Source organism: Arachis hypogaea, chromosome 11 (genome assembly GCF_003086295.3).
Source record: "Arachis hypogaea cultivar Tifrunner chromosome 11, arahy.Tifrunner.gnm2.J5K5, whole genome shotgun sequence".
Classification (NCBI taxonomy): Eukaryota; Viridiplantae; Streptophyta; class Magnoliopsida; order Fabales; family Fabaceae; genus Arachis; species Arachis hypogaea.
The window spans coordinates 2,414,917-2,434,517 of record NC_092046.1 but is presented as its reverse complement, the minus strand read 5'-3'; the positions used below and the strand labels follow the sequence as shown (position 1 = coordinate 2,434,517).

The window sequence follows — 19,601 nt, the reverse complement described above, 5'->3', positions numbered from 1 at the left end:
ACAATTTCAAGAGATTAAGGTCCAAATTGTAGTTAGTTGGTACTTGGGTATTCAATTGAAGTTACTTGTACTTAAGTTTCCTGAAATTGCCGATGTTCATGTTCCCTCCATGGGTGAGATCCTAACATGAAACTGTCATGTTTGTATCTCATAACGTGATACTATCACTCTATCACTACCTTCATTTTCACTATTCATTTCAATGATATACCAATCTCAAACCAAAATGAAACAAGAAAAAGGGAATGCAACCATAAAGTAAAATGAAGAAAACTATCAACATTAAGACATATCAACGTTGAAACGTCTCAAATTCACAGGCATCTCAGAAGCAAAAGGGCAAAAATGAGTTTCAACACATTATTATTTGCTCATAGACAAAGATTAAAGCAACACAGTTGGAAACCATCCAAATATTGATAATGTCATGCTCTCAATATCTGTGGGACAACTTCTCCTTTTCCTGGTAGTTCTGAACATACCTGCGCATCCCATATGAGAAAGAATGACATTAGATTCAAAAGCAAAAGCTGAAGCATGGGAAGCTGAGAGAAAGAAACATATGTCAATGCCAACCACAGCTACATTTAGGCTAAGCTTTTCCCTGAGACACTAGCTTTGATATCAAATACAAGATATTTTTTGAAAGAAAGAAAGAAATGTGAATCAAGGTAAACAAGTGCAACATCCTCGCATATAATTGACAATGTAGCTGATTTCAGCTCAATTTCCAGCTTTATCCACAAAAAAAATCAAATGGCTAATGCTATAATCAATAATCACATAGTCAAACATTTGCTTTCAGAGAGTACTTGCATGTCTCTCTTGCTATGCTTAAAAATGACTCATTAACCATTAAACTCATCATTTCAATGTTGTAAAAGCAGTGCCACCCCGTCAAAAACTCAACTAAGTTGCATTAGCTTGAGAAACAGTGAATCTCAAAATTCAATGAAAACGCAGAGATAATCACACACAGCAGCGCTAATCACAACCACATTTAGGCTAAGCTTTTCAACATGAGACCTAACAACTTAGCATGAGCTAGGTTGGTGCCTCTAGGTTCACACGAGGGCACTGGATCCTTCGCAAGAGGAAGCATCCTTGGTAGTCGAGTCATTTAGCTTAGGATCACAAGGACAGCTGGCAACTAGAGTAAGAGAGAAAGACTAATATTTCCGAAATTTATATGAAAAAGTTTTAGTCATTCCCCACTCACATCGCTTCTACTTTTTCGAGAAAATATAGTTATAACGTTCGAATTCAAATATAGATGCATGCTAAGCTAGTGGAGCATCCTCTCATTATAATTACGACGATTATAGCTTATTTCAGCTCAATTTCCAGCATTTTCAAACAAGAAAAACACAAACAAGAAGAACCAAGCACCAGGACAAGAACTAGAATAGTTAAATGGCTAATGATATAATCAAGAATCACTCATTAATCATTATACTCAACATTTCAACATAACCAACAATATAAAGCAATGGCACACCATCACAAATTTCAAAACAAGTTTTTATTAACTTGAAGAACAGTAAATTCCAGATTCATCCAAAACAGAGACACAGTAACCAAACACAACAGTGACTGAAAAAAATCCCAAACTCATCACATGGTCCCTATGAATTAGGGACATCTACCATATCAGTCCTTACTATAATTCCTAGGGATCAAATCGGAGTTTTTGAGAGCCTATATTTCTATATAGCCACCTCTAAACTCGGGACCAAATTTGCGAATCAATTCTTATAAAAAAAATTTCCCTCAAAATTAAGAAAAACACAGGAAATGGACCGAAATCGAAATCGAAATTCGATGGAACTAAGAAGGCCAAAAAAGCAATCAATCATCGATGATTATTATTTATCAAAATCGCAAGAAGACGAAAACCATAAATTCGATAATTTTATAATAGAACATCACACGAAGTGAACCGAAATAGAACATCAGTGAAACTACGAAGAAGAAATAGCAAAAAGGAGTAATGCATCGAATCGATTAAAGTCGAAACCCTAGAAACAAAAGTGAAGAGAGAATACAAAATCGAATCGAATGGAAACGCTATTGAGAGAGAGAAGGTTAATTACGAGTAGACTCCGACGAGGGGACCGAGGAGGAGGGTGGCGCTGATCCAGTTCTCGGAGACCTTATGGTGGATCTTGGTAGGCAGGTCCTTCCATAGACCAGGCATGATCTTCTGGTGGAAAGGTGAGAGGCCGTAGGTCACCGCCTTCATCGGAACGAATCCCTTCCCCATCTTCTTTCTTCTTCTTCTTCTTCTTCTTCTTCTTCTTCTTCCTCCTTTGATCGAATTACTCTTCTCTTGTACGGAGCGTTTCGGTTCTGAGTTCTCTTCTTTCTTTCCTTCTCTGGTGACTGCAAGTAACGGAAAAAATATGCGATGGGGTTAGCTATGGTCTCAGGAATTTGGGCTTTATCTGGGCCTGGATTTTCATTTGGATATCGAGCGGCCCAATTCATAGTGCCATGTTATTTCTTGTAACTTACGGTAACTATGGGTTGATATAATGATTAGTTCACTAGTCTGCTTAAGTAAGTGTCAAAGTTTAAATCCCGTCATGCGCATGCAAAAATTTATTGGTCAATAACAAACCCTTAAATAGAGATCTGATCTGCAATAAATTAATCCTTAGCCGGTTGAATTGAAAAATACCGTGAGAAACTAAAAAAAAACTTGTGAGTTACCATATGATGAAAGAGTATTTCATAGACTAACTTGCCAGCTTGGTTGATCGATTAAATTATAGTTTGAATCTTGTCTTATGTATGCAACAATTAACCATAGCAGCTTACTTCGATAAATGTAGTATCTGAATATTTTATTTGTCAATCAAAGTTGAAAGAATATATTATAATTATGATCAAGGAACTGTTTACTTTAATACACGAGCCTAAAAATTTATAAAGCATACTTAATCATTTCCTCTAATATTGAAAAGTTTATCCTTGTATGGTGTAAATGAGGCCTAGGAATTAAAGTGATGGACAAAGGTGGTTGCTGTGACAAAAAATAGCCCCACTTTGCAGAAACAAATCATTAATCATCAAACCAAAACCAAAACCAAACAAGTTTTAATATAACATGTCTTAGCAGTGTTACAGTCAACAACATCAACATCTACATTAACTTCCATGGCCCTACTGGCATGATTCTCAAGATATGGTCTTCCAAAAATGGTTTGTTAGAAGAAAATAATTCATGAAGCATATTAACCGTTTATATATTTAACATGTCTTCTATGAACAAATTTTAGACCTCACGATCATAAAAATTCTGATATTCTCTAGTTGTAAAATGATGCAATAACTTCTCCTGATAATTCTGTATTTTATAAGATTTGACATAAACCTTCCTTATTTCCTTACAATCATAATGCTTCTCCAGATAAATTTTGTCTCAAGATGTAGCTTTGATATTGAGATCTTATAAGTTATAACATTGTTCAAAAAGTACACTTATGTTATGAGACATGTCTTCTAAACATTATCAATAATAAACAGTTTTGCTATACTAATAATGCAATAGATATTGTCACAATGAATATAATATATATGTCCCTTTCCCCCCTGTTATTTTTGTTCTGCAAAATCAGCATTACATATTCTGCAATAAAACCACCTTGTCATTTGAAGCTATACATGATTTTTAGTTACATAGAAAGCAACTTTTTTCCCCTACTGATCAGTTTTGGCCCTTTTAATTTCATTAGAAGTGAATGGAGAGGCACTACCACTCAATTGAGGGCTCTCTTCTCTGAAATTGGAATTCAGCATTGCAAGTTCCCTTAGCTGTTGTCTTTTGTAGAAGTCTTGTGACTCATCCTTCACATGTAAACAGAAGAAATTTAAATAAAAGAAAAAAGAAAAGTTAAATAAAAAGAAATTATATATATCAATACCTATACTTCCTACAAATGTTTTGTCTTGAGACATGTAAATAAGAGTAAATTGCAATCTTGTTCTTGACAAAATGTGTAGGGAAAGGCTGTATTTTTAGTATTTAAATACGACAAATTCGTCATGTTATATTCAAAAGAAGGATGATTAATTAGTCTATTGATATACAATCTATATATGTACGGGAGGACTTATGAAAATGAAAACAGAAAACGAAAACGCAAACTAAACGCATATTGTTCTCATAATTTTGCTCAGAGGGACGATCGAGCGTCAAGGCTTACCCTTTCTACATTTCTATTGACTATAACTATATATAAGTTCCAAAACTCAAAGATTATATGAGTTCCCTAATTACAAGCTTGCTGTCATGATACCACTCATCCCAAAAGCTTAAGCTTATAGGAGAAGACAACATCTAGACCTTTCGGACATAGAGTTTGATATAATTTCATGACACCACTCATCCCAAAAGTTTAAACTTATAGGAGGAGGCAACATGAATGTTTATATCTCTAACACTTGCCAATTCAGAAAAGGAAAAACAATTCAACTGGCTAAACCTTGCATCAATGCAACATCACATGTATACGAGCGAAGATATTAAGAGTACTAAAAAGTAACAGTGACAGATAAAATGGAAGGAGATTATGTTGGGAACTATATATGTGAAGTTTCATCAATGAACTCTGATAAATGCAAAAGAGTTAGAAAGAGAGATGTACATACCACTGGTTTAAGTAGCTCTTGTATGATTTCCTGTGCTTGCCTCAACCTTACATCAACAACACTTGCTGGTAGTTCAGCTTCAATCAAAATGTGTAGTGGATCATTCAGGTGTTCATACCCTGGCCTTCCTCTTAACAACTCTTCCTTCATATTCAAAAAGTTATTATAATTAGGCTCTGTTAAATTATTTGCCACTCATTTCAATTGTTCAGTTTTCATAATCTTTGGTGGTTAGTTAATTGTATTACTACACAATCCAGTAAGATATAGATGAGATGATACCTTGTCTAGGTCCTTAATTGAACCTTTCCCTCTGATAAACACACGGCAACCGGTTGTTGCCTCGACTCGCTTGAGCGAATTACCCCTTGGGCCAAGAAGCCGGCCGACGAAATTAAACTGAAAAGCTAAACTAGCCTTAGTGATTCAACGGTTAATAGAAAGTTGAAAAATATCACAACATTATTAGAGGATGCATAAATCTTTTAGAGCTTAGGGACAAAAATGCAGCAGAAAATGTCTTACATATCTTACATTTGGATAGCCTTCCTTCGGAATATCCAAGCGCAAAATCTTCTTCACAATGTGAGAATTCGGAACTGCTTGTGGTGATGTTTGCCAATCCACATTTAGGCCTTGTACTCCACTTAGCCTCTGATGTTACCAAATCATGCAGAAATGGCCATAAGATTTAAACAAAGAAAAGAAGTGAAAGACTGAAAGAGTGCTGGTAAATGTTTAAAGGAAATTAAGATGTCGTGACCGGATAAATACACTAACATCTCTGCATTTGAATAAAACATCTACCCTTACCACAACAAATCAAAGGGTGTCGCGTATGCGCATGTGATATTATCTAATCTCAGGCTAGGTTAACAATTAGAAAGTTTCATATTGAGTTAGAACAAAATGCTGAGATACTTACATCATGTGACAAGCTGTTCCAGCCAGTGAAGTTCGGTGTTATATCCGACGAAACCATATGACTCGGGCTTACATATTGCATTCTGTCAAAGTCACTAAATCCTACTTGGTTCTGCAACATTCCATTCTTCCCAGAAACCCTTAAAATCTCTGATACAATGAAAATGATACTCAATATAAGAAGAACTTGTATGAAGAGCAACACAGAATCTAAAAGAGCACAAGTAATGTTGATGATACTTTCTTGATATAAGTTGAAAATCATTGAATGGGAAGGGTTCTAGCAAGATATATACAACGAAAAATCTCGACGGAGGTTAATGTATACTTTTACTAATGTATTCTTCCTTTTTCATGATTCTGTCACCACTCAACAGATTCAGAATTGTAAAGAATCATTCATACAGAAAATTACATAATGTAGGATGATTGAGTCAATCCATAATCAATAAACTGAAATTGAGAACTTGGTGCATTACAAAAGAAGATTAAAATTATAACCCTGAATACAAAGAAAAGGTGATAAACTAGTTCAGAGTAACAGAAATCAAATTAGAGAGGTGTCTCAACAGAAATGAAAAATTGAACAAACAAGAGTAGTGAAATTGAAGATACAAACACTAAACACCATTGAATTTCACATTAGAACATAAGAAATCAAAAGAAAACTAATAACCTTGATTGAGGAGTCTGCTACACAAGGGTAAAACTTGCATGAAAGGACCAAGCTTCTGGTGTTCTTGTAGCAGCTCAGTTAAGTAGTGACTGAAAAAAAAAACAAACAAATTAGTTGAATTTTCAATATTATGAAAAAACAACAAACAAATTAAAGAATAGAATCATTCAAACCTATCAACATCAAAATTGCTTCTCATGTTTATGTTTGGTGAATTAGCCCTTTGAGAAGCAGGTGAGGAAATCTGATTATACAAGCCAGACATGAATTCTACAAAGGGCTGCTCAGAAGAAGAAGAACAATTGAGATTCAAAGGGAGAAAGAAAATGAATAATAATAATAATAGATAGAAAAAAGAATGAACTAAACCTAAGAAGAAGAGAGAAGGGTATGAAAAAAAAAATAGAAAATATTTTTGATGAAGGGGAAGGGAGGGCCACCTCTTGTTTGTGTAGGCTCAGTAGTAAAAGCAAAGGCTTAAAGGGGTGTCTCTCTGTCCCTCATCATCATCATCATCATCATCAACATCATCAATTCATCATCATAATCTTCTATGTGTGTTTTGTTGGCTTCTGATGAATACAAATGCAAAAGGGTTAGTAGTAGTATCAACTATCAACTATGTGTATATATGTTTTTCGTCTCTGTTGTATACATTGCCAAAAATTAATTGTCTAACACATGTGTATCACTGGTGAACCCCACCTTAACAGCTTTTTTTTTTTTTTTAAATTATATATCAATTTTAAATTCGACAATTTTTGACATAATTTTAAGTAGGTTAACCAAAAAATCAGCCATCAGATCAGTTCAGTTCATGTAAAAATCAGTTAACAACAAATCGATTAAAAAGTAAAAAAAAAAAAAAACAGTCAAAGAACTGATTAACCGATCCACTTGATATAATTTTTTAACGATTAATTAATTTAAAATAATATATATAAATATATTATTTTATTATATTCGATCTAATTCTAATTAAATTATAGCTGAATTTTTTAATTTTTAAACTTCTAACTTCATCTCTATTTCTAGAAACTTGTTAATATCTATGATTGTTGATATTTTTTTTAAGGGTGAGCACGGGTCGGTTTGGTTCGGGTTTATGATAAAATTAGAATCGAACTGATCAAAATATAATTGGTTCGGTTTAATTCGGATTTGCATTTTTTGTACATGTACTCGAACCGAACCAAATCAAATCAATTAAGAACAGATTGATTCGGTTCGGCTAATTGAATACCCGGTGACTTTGAAATTCATAAAAAAACCAAATTTTTATCTTAAAAATTCAACAAGTACAATAAACATGTAACATTAATAGAAATAATCCAAACATGTTAAACACCAAATACATTAAAACTAAACTCATTAAAATCCAAACATATTAATAATGAATAATCATTGTCTAATGAAAAGCCATATATATATTTTTTATTTTTTTATTTAATTAATATATAATCAGGTTTGTGGGTTGGTTCGGATTCCGCACTCCTAAAACCGATACCCGAACCAATCACTAACAAAAGTCATCGGTTTGATTCAAGTTGTACCTGATTATCCGTTGATTTCAAAACCAATTTAATTGGTTCGATTCGAATTCGGAATAATCGAGTATTCACTGCCCATGCTCACCCCTAATTTTTTCTGTTTCATACAGATAATAAGAATTTGTGTATATATTCTCTTATCAAAGTAGCAATAATAATAATAATAATAATAATAATAATAATAATAATAATAATAATAATAATAATAATAATAATCTCTAATTAAATTTGTATAACCAACAAGCATGAGGTGTGGTGGTAAGTGAGTTGTACTCACTAGGCTATGTTTGAATTGGTGGTAGATAAGAGAATGGAGTGGAATGAAGCCTAGCTGAATCAAATTTTTCTATTTTATTTATTTATTTTTTGTGGGGGAAGGATTACACTATTCTTAACAAAACAAAAATGATAAACCATGATTCTATTTTCATCCTTGTTCTTCAAAATTAATTTGACCAATAATTGGAAGGATGAAATCGTTCTATCACTAACTATTTTTGTTTTATAGTAACATTACCAAAAATCAAACAATAAAAGTTCATTAAATTATTTTGGATTTCATGCATTCTATTTTGTACGTCAGAAAAGGATAATTAGTCATTAAAAAGGTTGTGACTAATAAAAATATGTAATGTAAATATTGAAGAAGAGATAGATATATAAAAGAGGGATGGCATAGTCAAAGATGCAAAAGAAAGCTCCTCCACATATTCATTATGTGACAAAAGAGGCCTCTTTCATCCCTTGAGCTGGTTGTGATATTTAATTTCTATTATATTATAGTGTAGGTGAATTTGATATTTGATTAGTCATTTAAGATTTAGATACAATACAAATTTTAGCAAGTATTCATAGAAGTATTTATAGATTGATGTATTCTTGCGACAAAAAAGAAAAAAATGAATTTATAATTTTATGATATATATATGTTTTAGGTTTATAATTTTTTTTACGGTATTTAAATTTTATTTAATAGTTTTTTGCTGACTAATAAAATGTTGCATACACAATATGAGATTTAAACTTTCAAAATTTATTTAAACGAACAAGTGATCTAACCACGTCCAAGTTGGTTGTTCTAGATTTATACTAATGCACCAAAAATTAATTTAGGTTGGTCGAGTCAATTCACTTTTGTCCGTTCAGAAAAGTGTCGAGAATTCAAATTTCAATATGTTTTAATCTGCGATGAATTAGTCCTTAATCTATCAACAATGCTAGGAAACTAAGAGGGTACCAGCCAAAAAACCAGCCAAATGTCTCTTTGTGAATTCAAAACCTCTACGTGGATGGTATTTATGTTAGGCATTAGGATGTTTCTTTTCTTTATAAATTGGATGGTTTTGAATCTATTTTCTGATTTATCATGTTTTAGGCATTTGGAGAGGGAAGGAGGGTGAAGAGATGGAAAATAATTGAATCAGTTTCCGTAATTCACGTTGCAATGATACTGAATGTATCTCCTCCTAATTTGAATGTGGTGAAACATTTAATAACTAATATTTTAAATCATAAATAAATAAAACTAATTACTATATTTATAATTAATTAAGTTGTTCCATTTTTGGCTGATTTGGAGTTGGTTCGATATACTTTTCTTTAATCTATTTAAGAGATACTATAAACAACAACTAATGCACCAAGAAAGGTTTTTTTTTTTTTTTTTTTGAGGAATGCTAGGGCCAGCAACTTTTGTGATTTGTAGCCATCAAATAACCATCAATGATGGTTTTAATGGTGTGAGATTGATATGAGATTTCATCCAATGACTCACTCTTCTTTATTGGTTACATGCTGGCCAGAATTTAACAAAATTGCTGACCTCCTAGACTTTTCTTTTTTTTTTTAATATAAAATGCTAAAGTAAAATCATGTACCCTAAATTGGGAGGGTATGTAGAGATTGAATTTGGTACAATCAATGAATCAATTAGGAAAGGAAGAATCAAAGTAAAATAGGGCACACCAATATGACTAAACGGGGGACACTGTTTTCAATGTCACCAGACCATAGAACATGTAGATTGAAACCAATCACCCGCATGCTTCACGCTATGTTATTAATATCTTCATATTCATATATCATTATATTATTACCATAAACTATAAAATCAAATCAAAACCAAATGCATATCCTTTATTGTTATTATGATCCTTAGTTCCCTACCAAAGTCATTTACAACTAGCATAGCAAAGTATGAAAAGTTATCTTCCAACAACCTTCACAAATCAAACAAATCTAGCTAGGTACCCAAAAAAAAAAAAAGGCTCAAAGCATATATCAATTCTCAGTTGATTGATTTATAAAAGATAAGAGAATTTTATTAGAAAAAATAAAATAAAAAAATAGGATTTATTTATTTATAAATGAGATGTTTAAATAGGACTCTGTTTTTTATTTTTTATAGAATATATACTTTATTTTCCTGTAAGATTTTAATATAACATACGTTTGGTCTATTTGACCAAAATACTTTTAATATTCATTATAATTATATATATAAGTTAGTGATAATTATTTATTTGACTCAAATAATAATAATTATAATAATATATGATGATTATCAGTGACTTAGAGAAGGAGTTGAATCTAGGTCTCTTTTTACTTTGTTGGATTTTACTTTAAATTGGATGAAGGTTAGAAAATCTGTTAAGTTTGTTTTTGTTGAAAACGCATGAGACACTTTTATTTTGTCTCTTGTTGATAAAGGAACCAAAACAGAGTTGTATGGGAGTAGAGTTGCTGTGACGTCTTGCTAGATAGAATAAGCAGGAGACAATTTTATTTTGTCTCTTAGAGAATAAAACCAGAATTAGAACAAAGAAGGAAGAATGACACATCCATATATCTATCCTAGTTCAGCCACCATGTGCGATGTGACCTACATCCAGTCTCCTTCACAACTATGATAGAATTTTTACTATTTTTCAAAGTTTTTAAACACTAATTTTCTTAGGATTCAACCCAATCCTATCTATGACAAACTCAGCTTCTACCCAAGCTAGATTTGATTAGGTTCACCCCCTAGATTTTCAACTACTAAGTACTCACCCAACTTAGTAAGAAAATTTTCTCAAGATCATGATTATAAAATAGAAAAATGTACAAAGAATTTTTGAAATAAACATTTGGCTTTTCTCCAATTCTAACTCTCTTTGCCTTTTCTCTCAATAGCTTTTTCTTAATTTATCACTTTAATGTCTTTTTCTATTGAAATAGAGAAAGATAAAATTGAAAAAGCAGAATATTCAATAAAGAACCATGAAGGAGAAGAAGGTATAGTTTTGTAAGCTACGGAAACTTAAACTTCGTGCTCTCACTCCTTGAATCAATCTCTGGCCGTTTATCCCTTTAATAGAGGAGTAAAACTTCAAAAACTTGATACTTGACTCCATCACTTTTGACTTCTTCTTCCGAATATCAACAGTATTAGCGGCGCAGAAGAGAGATAGAATAGCAGCATTGATTGAACCATACATGTATCCATACCTACCATCTTTTCTTTCATTCTTTTTTAAATTTCTTGAAGGATCCAAGCCGTATATCAAAACTTTGACTCCAAGTTTGATTCTTGACCGTTGATACACAACAGAGCTTTATAACCTTCATTTTCTTCAACTTTTCAGTTCGGTGCTTGAGGGAGGAAAGCATTTTAACAAGCAATTTAGGAAGCACAAAGATAGAAATAATCTTCTGAATAACCTTGGATTTGATCGTTGCTTTTTGGTACCCTAACTTCTGACTTTCTTCTTCTTTTCCTTTGTTTCTTGATTTTGGTAACCACTTTTCCTTCTTAATTTGAGCCCTAATCAGACCTACATTTTCTTGCTTACTCTTGAAAGTAATCATGTGGGTGAAAGAGAAGAGAGAAGAGAAAAGACTGATTCGGTTGATTTGAGTTTAGTTCAGATGGAAGTGAAACAATCAATCTTAGTTAGCTATCAATTTCATAGACCATAAACAAATTAATGATGTGAAATTGAGTTTGTATCATTACTTGGTCTTAAGCTTGGTTTTTTATTCTGATAAGAAGTATTCGTATGATTTGTGATTAACAACTATTTCTTTGAATCCATGAGAGAGAACTTACGAACTTTAGGTTTGTTATTAGGCCAGTTTTGATTGCCACTAGTTTTTGCACATTAAACAAACTTAAAGAAAAATTCTCCTGGAGAATTGGTACAAACTAAACACTGATGGGACCTTCAGAGAAAATTCGGGGCCAGCGAGTTGTGCTGGAGTTCTAAGGAACGAAAATGGTGGTTAGGTGTGAGAATTTGCTAGAAGATTAGATAATACAAAGGTCATAGAAGCTGAAATTAACCATATAAAAGTGGGGTTGAAAATTGTTTGGAGTAAAGGAATCAAATTTTTAATAATAAAATCATATTCTCAAGGAGCGATCAAGCTTATAAAAAACTCTCCCATGCATCATCCAACTCTTTTTCATCCTCTACGAAGAATACGGGCTATGATAAATAATAGTTGGAGAGTGAAGTTTCAACATGTGTTCAGAGAGACTAATCAGGTAGCGGATAGATTAGCTAACCTGATATTGGATGATGAAGAAAAAAGTATGTTTTTTGAAGAACCCCTGAAAAAATCTCAATGCATCTCTTTGCTGATAGTTGTGGAATCTCATATCCCCATCCTTTGTAATCCTTTTCTTTTGAATTATTTTAGCCTTATAGTCATCTTAATAAAAAAAAAAATTCTAATCACATATATTAATATATAATTGGACTTTTAACTTTAATAATAATGTTTGTTCATTATCAATTAATTTGTTATTAATTCTTCAAATTTAACAATATATTTATTATTATTGTGATATATTTTATTTATTTTAATATTTTATTATTAATCATAAAATATATAAAAATTTAAATTAAATATTTTTTGTAATAATTTAAATATTTTATATTATTATTATATTAATATTATTTGAATCAACCAAATAATTACTACTCATTTATATAGTTATAATTATTATTAAATAGAATTTTAATCAAATAAATTAAAATATATATTCTTTAATGTTATAAAAGAAGAGAGTATATATTTTATAAATAAAAAAATCATTTAAATATTTTGCAGAAAAAAAGGTCATTTTCTCTTATTTATTCGGTATGATGAGATTGGTATTAATTTTGACAGCTTAGTAACCGCTATTATTGATTTCTATAATCTATCAACTTGCTTACAATTTGTAAGAAAATGTGGCACGTATATTAATGTTATACCATTTGTTTTTCTAAAACCAACTGTCACACTCCCCATTTTTGTCTTACCTCAACCCACCTACCAGAACAACTATTTTTAAATGGGAATCATCATAGCTTTCATTCCTAGGGAATATATAAGCCAAACTTTGTGCATCTTTTCTATTTTATGAGTTTATGTGTGTTTGAATGAAGAAATTAAATATTGTTACATTCTAGCTAGCTGATATTTAAGGTATACATTAAAAAAAAGAATAATAAAAAAGTCTCTATTCGGTATAGTCATCAAAATGTATAATTTATTTTTTTTTTTACTATATTCTAATAATTTGACATGTCAATGACTGATTCATTGAGAATTAAAACTCTATTTAAGAGTTTATTATTAGTTAATTAGTTACTGCATACACAAATCGAAATTCAAATATATAATTTATTTTTAATTGCAAAGTAAGTATAATACTTCAGAACTACTTTTCTTTTATTTTACAAAATTACCTAAAAAATTACCTAAGCCTAAAGCATATATTTCTTTCCAAAATATATATTAACTTATTAGTTGTTAAATATAACATATGCATACATTTTTTTTTAATTTAATCTCTAGTGGCGTAATGTAATAACCATCTAATTTTATTTTCTGTATGAGTAGTATTACAATTGAGAAAGCTGTAAATGTAAGAATTCAAATATTTATTATTTTCTTTGAATAGAAGTATAGAACGAATAACATATTTACGAGTAGTATCAAAGATTAAGATTCTCTAAATTAAAAAAGTTGACAAAATAATAAAGTAAGAAGTTAACTATTTTTAACTAAGATAATAAAACATACATTTTAATACTTTATAGAAATTACAAATTTAATAGTAATTAATTCCTACTTTATTATTGTATGAAAATTTTTATTTTAGAAAATTTAAATTCGTATCGAGGTGGCACTACAACAATTCCAGCAGATAGCGGTAAAAATTTTACGACGGTTTTATAAAACCACTGCAAAACAGCAACCTGCGGCACATATAGCGGCAGTTATTGGTCGAGACTGCAATCAGGACAATATTTAGCGGCGGTTTTTCTCGAACTGCCGCTATATTTCAATCAGACTTGCATTATTATTAACAGGCTTTATTCACTGTGCACGAATTAAAATTATTATTGAATTATTGTAATTAAACATTAATAATTTGATAACATATATTTTTTTAAACCTTATTCTAAATAAATGTGGAATATAAGCTTCAAGAAAGTATGGTATAAAGCGAGGGCTTGCCTACAATGTCACGTGCATGCACCTAAATCAAGCTATATAGAATAGAATGTACCACTACAACTTAAATTAAGAGGGAAGAAGCATAGGATTCCTAGAACTATGAGGTGTATAATATTTTTTTTCCCTCAAAATAAATAGTAATAATTAATAAATAAGAGGGATATTGGCCCATGGATCGGACAAGCTACGAGGTAATAAGAACGTATGGAGCAAATATGGGACAAGATAGGTCGCAATTATGAGATTCACGCACGATGTGTTGTGTAAGTATTCTCAAGTTAAATTTGTATTACTAGTACTACTAAAAAATGTTAACACAATTCGGATGTTTTGTTTGGTTAGATTACACGATAATCAGCCCAATTGGAGTTAGTTTAGTGAGTTTTTTTTTTCTTTTTTGGGTGTCTAGTTTAGTGAGTTAACACTTAAAATAGTATTTAAAAGATAGTATTTAAAAGATTATACATAATATAAGTTATTTAGTCTCTCAAAAAGATTTAACAATTTTCAGTTTGAACTTTGGAAAACTGAAAATTTTAACGTAGGTTAAATTGGTCATTTCCTTAATTTTTTTTTTGCATAATTATTGGTATGACATTACGTAATTAAATATATATAAAACTATTTTATATTAATAGTGCATTAAAATTAAATTCGCACTTACGTTTTTTATTGCATGTTTACGTCATTCACTAATGTAATTAAATTCCTTTAAATATGTCTAACCAATGGAAAAAAAATTCACTCATGGTTATTCTTCGTTGCATCTAATTAAAATGTTGCCATCGAATATAACTTGGAGAACAAGACACTAATATACGATGATACATAATATATTTGAGAGTAAAGTATCGTTTTTGTCTCCAAACGTTTGGGTTAAGTTCTATTTGTGTCCCTAACGTTTAAATCGTCCTATTTGTATCCTTAACGTTTATAAAAGTGATTCAATGTTATCCTACTATCAATTATACTAACAAATCAGATTATAGTTTTCAATTATTCTCACTTGGATGTATTCCTTCTCAATTAGGTCTCACTTGGATGTATTTGATTTTAATATTATACCCACTATTTGTGTTTAGATTCAGTTATGTCCCTAGAAAAGTGAATTATGTAAATGTTGTAGGAATTAGTTTCAACATTTGATGAGCTATTTTTCGGAGTAGATCGTCGATTCTATCCTAGACATTTGTATTCTAACTTCAAGAAGAGATTTTTAAAACTCAAACTAAAGCGCTCATGATGTGTAATTAACAGCAGGATAACATTGAATCACTTTTACAAACGTTAGGAATACAAATGGGACGATTTAAACGTTAGGGACACAAATAGGATTTACCACAAACGTTGGGGACAAAAACAATACTTTACTCTATATTCAATGTATCGGGTATTATAATTTTTTTCAGTTAATAGTCAAATTAATCTCTAAAAAATAAGATGTTTTTCAAATTCAATCTTGAAATATTTTATCAATCAAATTAGTTCTTCAAAAATTACGAATTAATTATATTTGTCCTTCAGTCATTCCGTTAATAATTTTCTTCAAAGATTGATGTTGTAAAACGTTAATTGATAACATATATATAATACTTGGTATGTCTAATTGGATATTGACCAAATATGTTTATAAAAATTATTAATTTAGTTATTTTTTCCAATTATAAAAATCTTATTCCTAATATGACCTAATAACTAAATTGATAGATTTTCGTAAACATATTTAGTCAACGTCTAATTGAATATGTTATATGTCATGTATGCTATCAGTTAACATTTTATATCATCAATCGTTGACGAAAATTGTAAGTGAAGTAACTAAAGGACAAATATGATTAATTCAATTCGTAATCTTTTGAAGGACCAATTTAATTGAAAAAAATTTTCAATAACAAATTTAAAGAATGCCTTATCTTTCAAGAGAACTAATTTAACTATTAACTCATGTTTTTTTTAAATATATATAATTTGTATTGTTCTTGGACTCATTTTTATTGGGTACTATTTTCTTTTAAATCAAACTCCTCTAAACTAAAAAAAAGTGAGAGTTTAATTATTCGTAAAAAATAATAAAATTTTTATATTATAAAAATTATAAATTTAATAGGGATTCATCTTTATTTTATTACATTTTATCACCTTATTAATATGGTCACTGTAATTCTATAAATGATATATTTTTCGTTGTTCTACTATCATAAATTAAAGATGTTGATTATTCAGATATGTCCCTCCCTACATCTATATATCCCTTCTTCGAATATGATTTTATGAACATATACGACTAGAAAAATTATTTTTACCAGTTATTTATTGTTAGGATTTGGTTGAATTAGTCCCACATTGCTTAGGATAGCAAATGGAGTGGGTGGCCTATGCTATAAATATGAGGCTAAGTTCTCCATTTGTTTTTGCACCAGTCAGAAACACTTTAAGCTTGTATCTGATTTTTCTTTTCCTCTATACTCTTTGATTAGAGAGTGTTGTGAGGTGTAGTTAGATATTTGCTTTGAGAGAGTGTGGGTGTACTGGGGTGCCGGTGTTAGAGAGAAAGAAGTCTATGTGTTGCAACAATTTTCACATAGTGATATTCTCTGGTTGTCATTTGACAACGGCCGTGATTTTTTCTCCGGTAATTGGAGTTTCCACGTTAAATTCTTGTGTTGTGATTGTGTCTATTTTATTTCTCTGTGAAAGGTATTTTCTCAAGAGGGAATGGTGTATTATTCCCAACATTTATTTTATTTTTAACAATAATAAAAATAACCGTTAATATATTTATCAGTAATCAAATATTAATCATCTTATATTTTATAATTAAAAAGATTTTAGCGGTAATTATATAATTACTGATAAAGATCTTTTTAATTACCACCAAAAAATATAATTACCATTATAACATATTGTAATAACAACAAATACATAAGCTAAATAAGAAATATTACTACGAGAAAAATATTGAATACTGTTGGAATTAGCGTTGGACGTTAGTGGCAGGTTTACCAGCGGATATGGAATAAATTCGTCAAGTAAAAAAGTTACCGTCGTATTAGATTTTTTGATGATAAATCTGTCAGTAATATTTGGAGGGAAAAAAATTGGCGCGAGCATTACCGTCAGAATTACCAAATCCTCAGGTAAAGCTCAATTAATGGAACGTGTTTTGGTCATACGCAATGTATTGCCGTCGGATTTATCCGTCAGTAAATCTGACGGGAAACATGATATAAATCCAAAATGCGCGGCCCTCTCCCCTCACTTTCAAGAACACTCTTCCCCCCTCCCCCTCCAATTCTCCTCTCTCTTCTCTCTCCCCTGCAACTACCTCCGGCAGCCCCTCCGCCAATGCTGCCCACCTCCATTCTCCTCCAAAGTTTGTGTCAAGTCGCCTATATTGTGTTTCGTTGCCTCAAACGGAGTTGCTCATTCTGTCTCCGCCACCGTTGGAAGAGTTGCCACTGTCGCTCCCTCTGTCGCTGGAGTTGTGTCTCTCCTTCGTCGTCCAGGTAGGTTGCCCTCATCCCTCTCCCTATTCCATCTTGTTTTCATTTTATTTTAATAAAAAATGTTAACTCTTTTTTGCCCTAACTCCTTTTTTGAACCACCATCCAATTCTACCTCTGCCTCTGGTTTCTTTGCCTGCGGCTGCTTCAGTTGCCGCCGAATCCCTTTCTATTTCTGCCGCTCCTGGTTGTCCTGCTCGGCTCCTCTGTCTGTGCTTCTGTCAAAGACAAGCGCCTCAGGGTGAAGGGACTCGTGAGGATGCCCACTAAGGTTCTTCACATCACTATCAAGAAATCTCTTTGTGGTGAAAGTAAATTCTTCATTGCTCCTTCCACAATTTTTATCATACTGTGACTGTTTTGTAATTTATATTTTTTTTCAAATTGAATCCGTCTCTCATATTTAGATATCATTCATTATAGAATGTTAAAGAATTTTGGATTGGAAAGATTATCTATTTCAGTGCTTGGGTATTTAGATAATAATTGTTCTAAAATTTATACAAATGATGGTACTGTTATTATTGCTTGAGTATTTGATGCAAATTATTTGTTAGAATTTTGAGTTTCAGTGGCCTTAATGTTAGTTTTATGTTGTGGTTAGTTCACACTATATATGCTTGTGGTTTGCTGTGTTATATGTGTGTATTTGTTGGCACATCTTATTTTCTACCATGATTAGAATGATTTACAATGAACCTATAAAGCTAGAAGATGTCCAGCCAGAAGTTGATAATATGAATGGGTATATATAATAATTCATTCTCTTTCAAGTAACTCTTACATAGGTTGCACATTATTTTATCTACTACTTACTATTGATTATTAATTTAGTGTTCCTGTAGTTCTTTTATCTTTTCTTTCTTTGTTATTTTTTTATTGAACTCTCTTTGCTTTGCTTGTTGCAGATTTCTACAAAACAACAACTTGACAGGTCAAGTTCCATCAAACTTGATTGAAAAACAAGGACTAAATTTTGGGTAACTAAAAAAACTTATTTACTTTTCAACTTTTAGAATTGTCTCAAATGATTAATATTGATGATAGTTGATAATGAAATTTTTATTGGTTATGAATTGGTGTTTGATTTGGCTATTGTATTGGCTTAATTTATGACAATGTATGATTGATATTGTCGATGATAAATTAGGTAATTATTAATATCATAAATAGTTTAGTATGGTTGATTCTTTATGTAATGTAGTAGTATTAGTATAGCTTAATCTTTAATGCTCATAGTATTGTTCTTTCGATTTCTGATTTAATTTTGTTAAATTTTTGTAATTGAAAATTTGGTGCAGTTCAAATTTGATTTTCTTGCTTAATTGAATTATTTTTTTAATAATAAATTTTAATATTTAAACTTGTTTATGAATTTTCAATTAAAAATTATAAAACTATTTAAAATTATAAGAAATTGTAAAACTTTGAATTTTGTTAGTTTAAAAATTATTAAATTTAAGTATTTAAAATTATATATTGAGTTTTCAAACAAATTTTAAAAAAATTAAAATCTAAGTTTATTGTCGGTGTCGGCACTATTAATTTAATTATTAATAATAAATAATATATTACCGACGGATTTACCGGAAAAAAATTCGACGGTAACAAGCTCTAGAATTTCGCAATTAAAAGTTTATATCTGCCGGTAATTAGCGGCAAATAAAAAATCCGCTAATAAACAGTTTCCAGTGAAATTTATACTGTCAAATTTATTCTACCGCTAAATCCGACGAATTTTTTTGATAAATTTATCGATAAATTTGATAGTATTCGATGATTTTCTTGTAGTGTATAACA

General features: G+C 30.7%; 2 protein-coding genes across 3 annotated transcripts; both read right to left on the bottom strand.

Annotated features, from left to right (window-relative positions):
* Positions 1 to 259: 259 nt before the first annotated feature.
* Positions 260 to 2,413, bottom strand: LOC112719855 (cytochrome b-c1 complex subunit 8). The gene is made up of 2 exons (XM_025770574.2): positions 2,094 to 2,413; positions 260 to 482 (listed from the first exon to the last, which is right to left on the bottom strand). Exons 1-2 carry the CDS (start codon positions 2,261 to 2,263, stop codon positions 434 to 436), a joined length of 219 nt encoding a protein of 72 aa, XP_025626359.1. The 5' UTR covers positions 2,264 to 2,413; the 3' UTR covers positions 260 to 433.
* Positions 2,414 to 3,417: 1,004 nt separating this feature from the next.
* LOC112719854 (KH domain-containing protein At2g38610) lies at positions 3,418 to 6,961 on the bottom strand. Of its 2 annotated transcripts, none has more exons than XM_025770573.3 (8): positions 6,694 to 6,961; positions 6,427 to 6,533; positions 6,254 to 6,342; positions 5,579 to 5,727; positions 5,188 to 5,307; positions 4,936 to 5,052; positions 4,654 to 4,797; positions 3,418 to 3,849 (listed from the first exon to the last, which is right to left on the bottom strand). In XM_025770573.3, exons 2-8 carry the CDS (start codon positions 6,516 to 6,518, stop codon positions 3,703 to 3,705), a joined length of 858 nt encoding a protein of 285 aa, XP_025626358.1. In that variant the 5' UTR covers positions 6,519 to 6,533; positions 6,694 to 6,961; the 3' UTR covers positions 3,418 to 3,702. The 2 variants fall into 2 exon arrangements, with proteins under 2 accessions (XP_025626358.1, XP_025626357.1); XM_025770572.3 differs by having other exon boundaries at positions 5,179 to 5,307; positions 6,694 to 6,934.
* Positions 6,962 to 19,601: the final 12,640 nt, after the last annotated feature.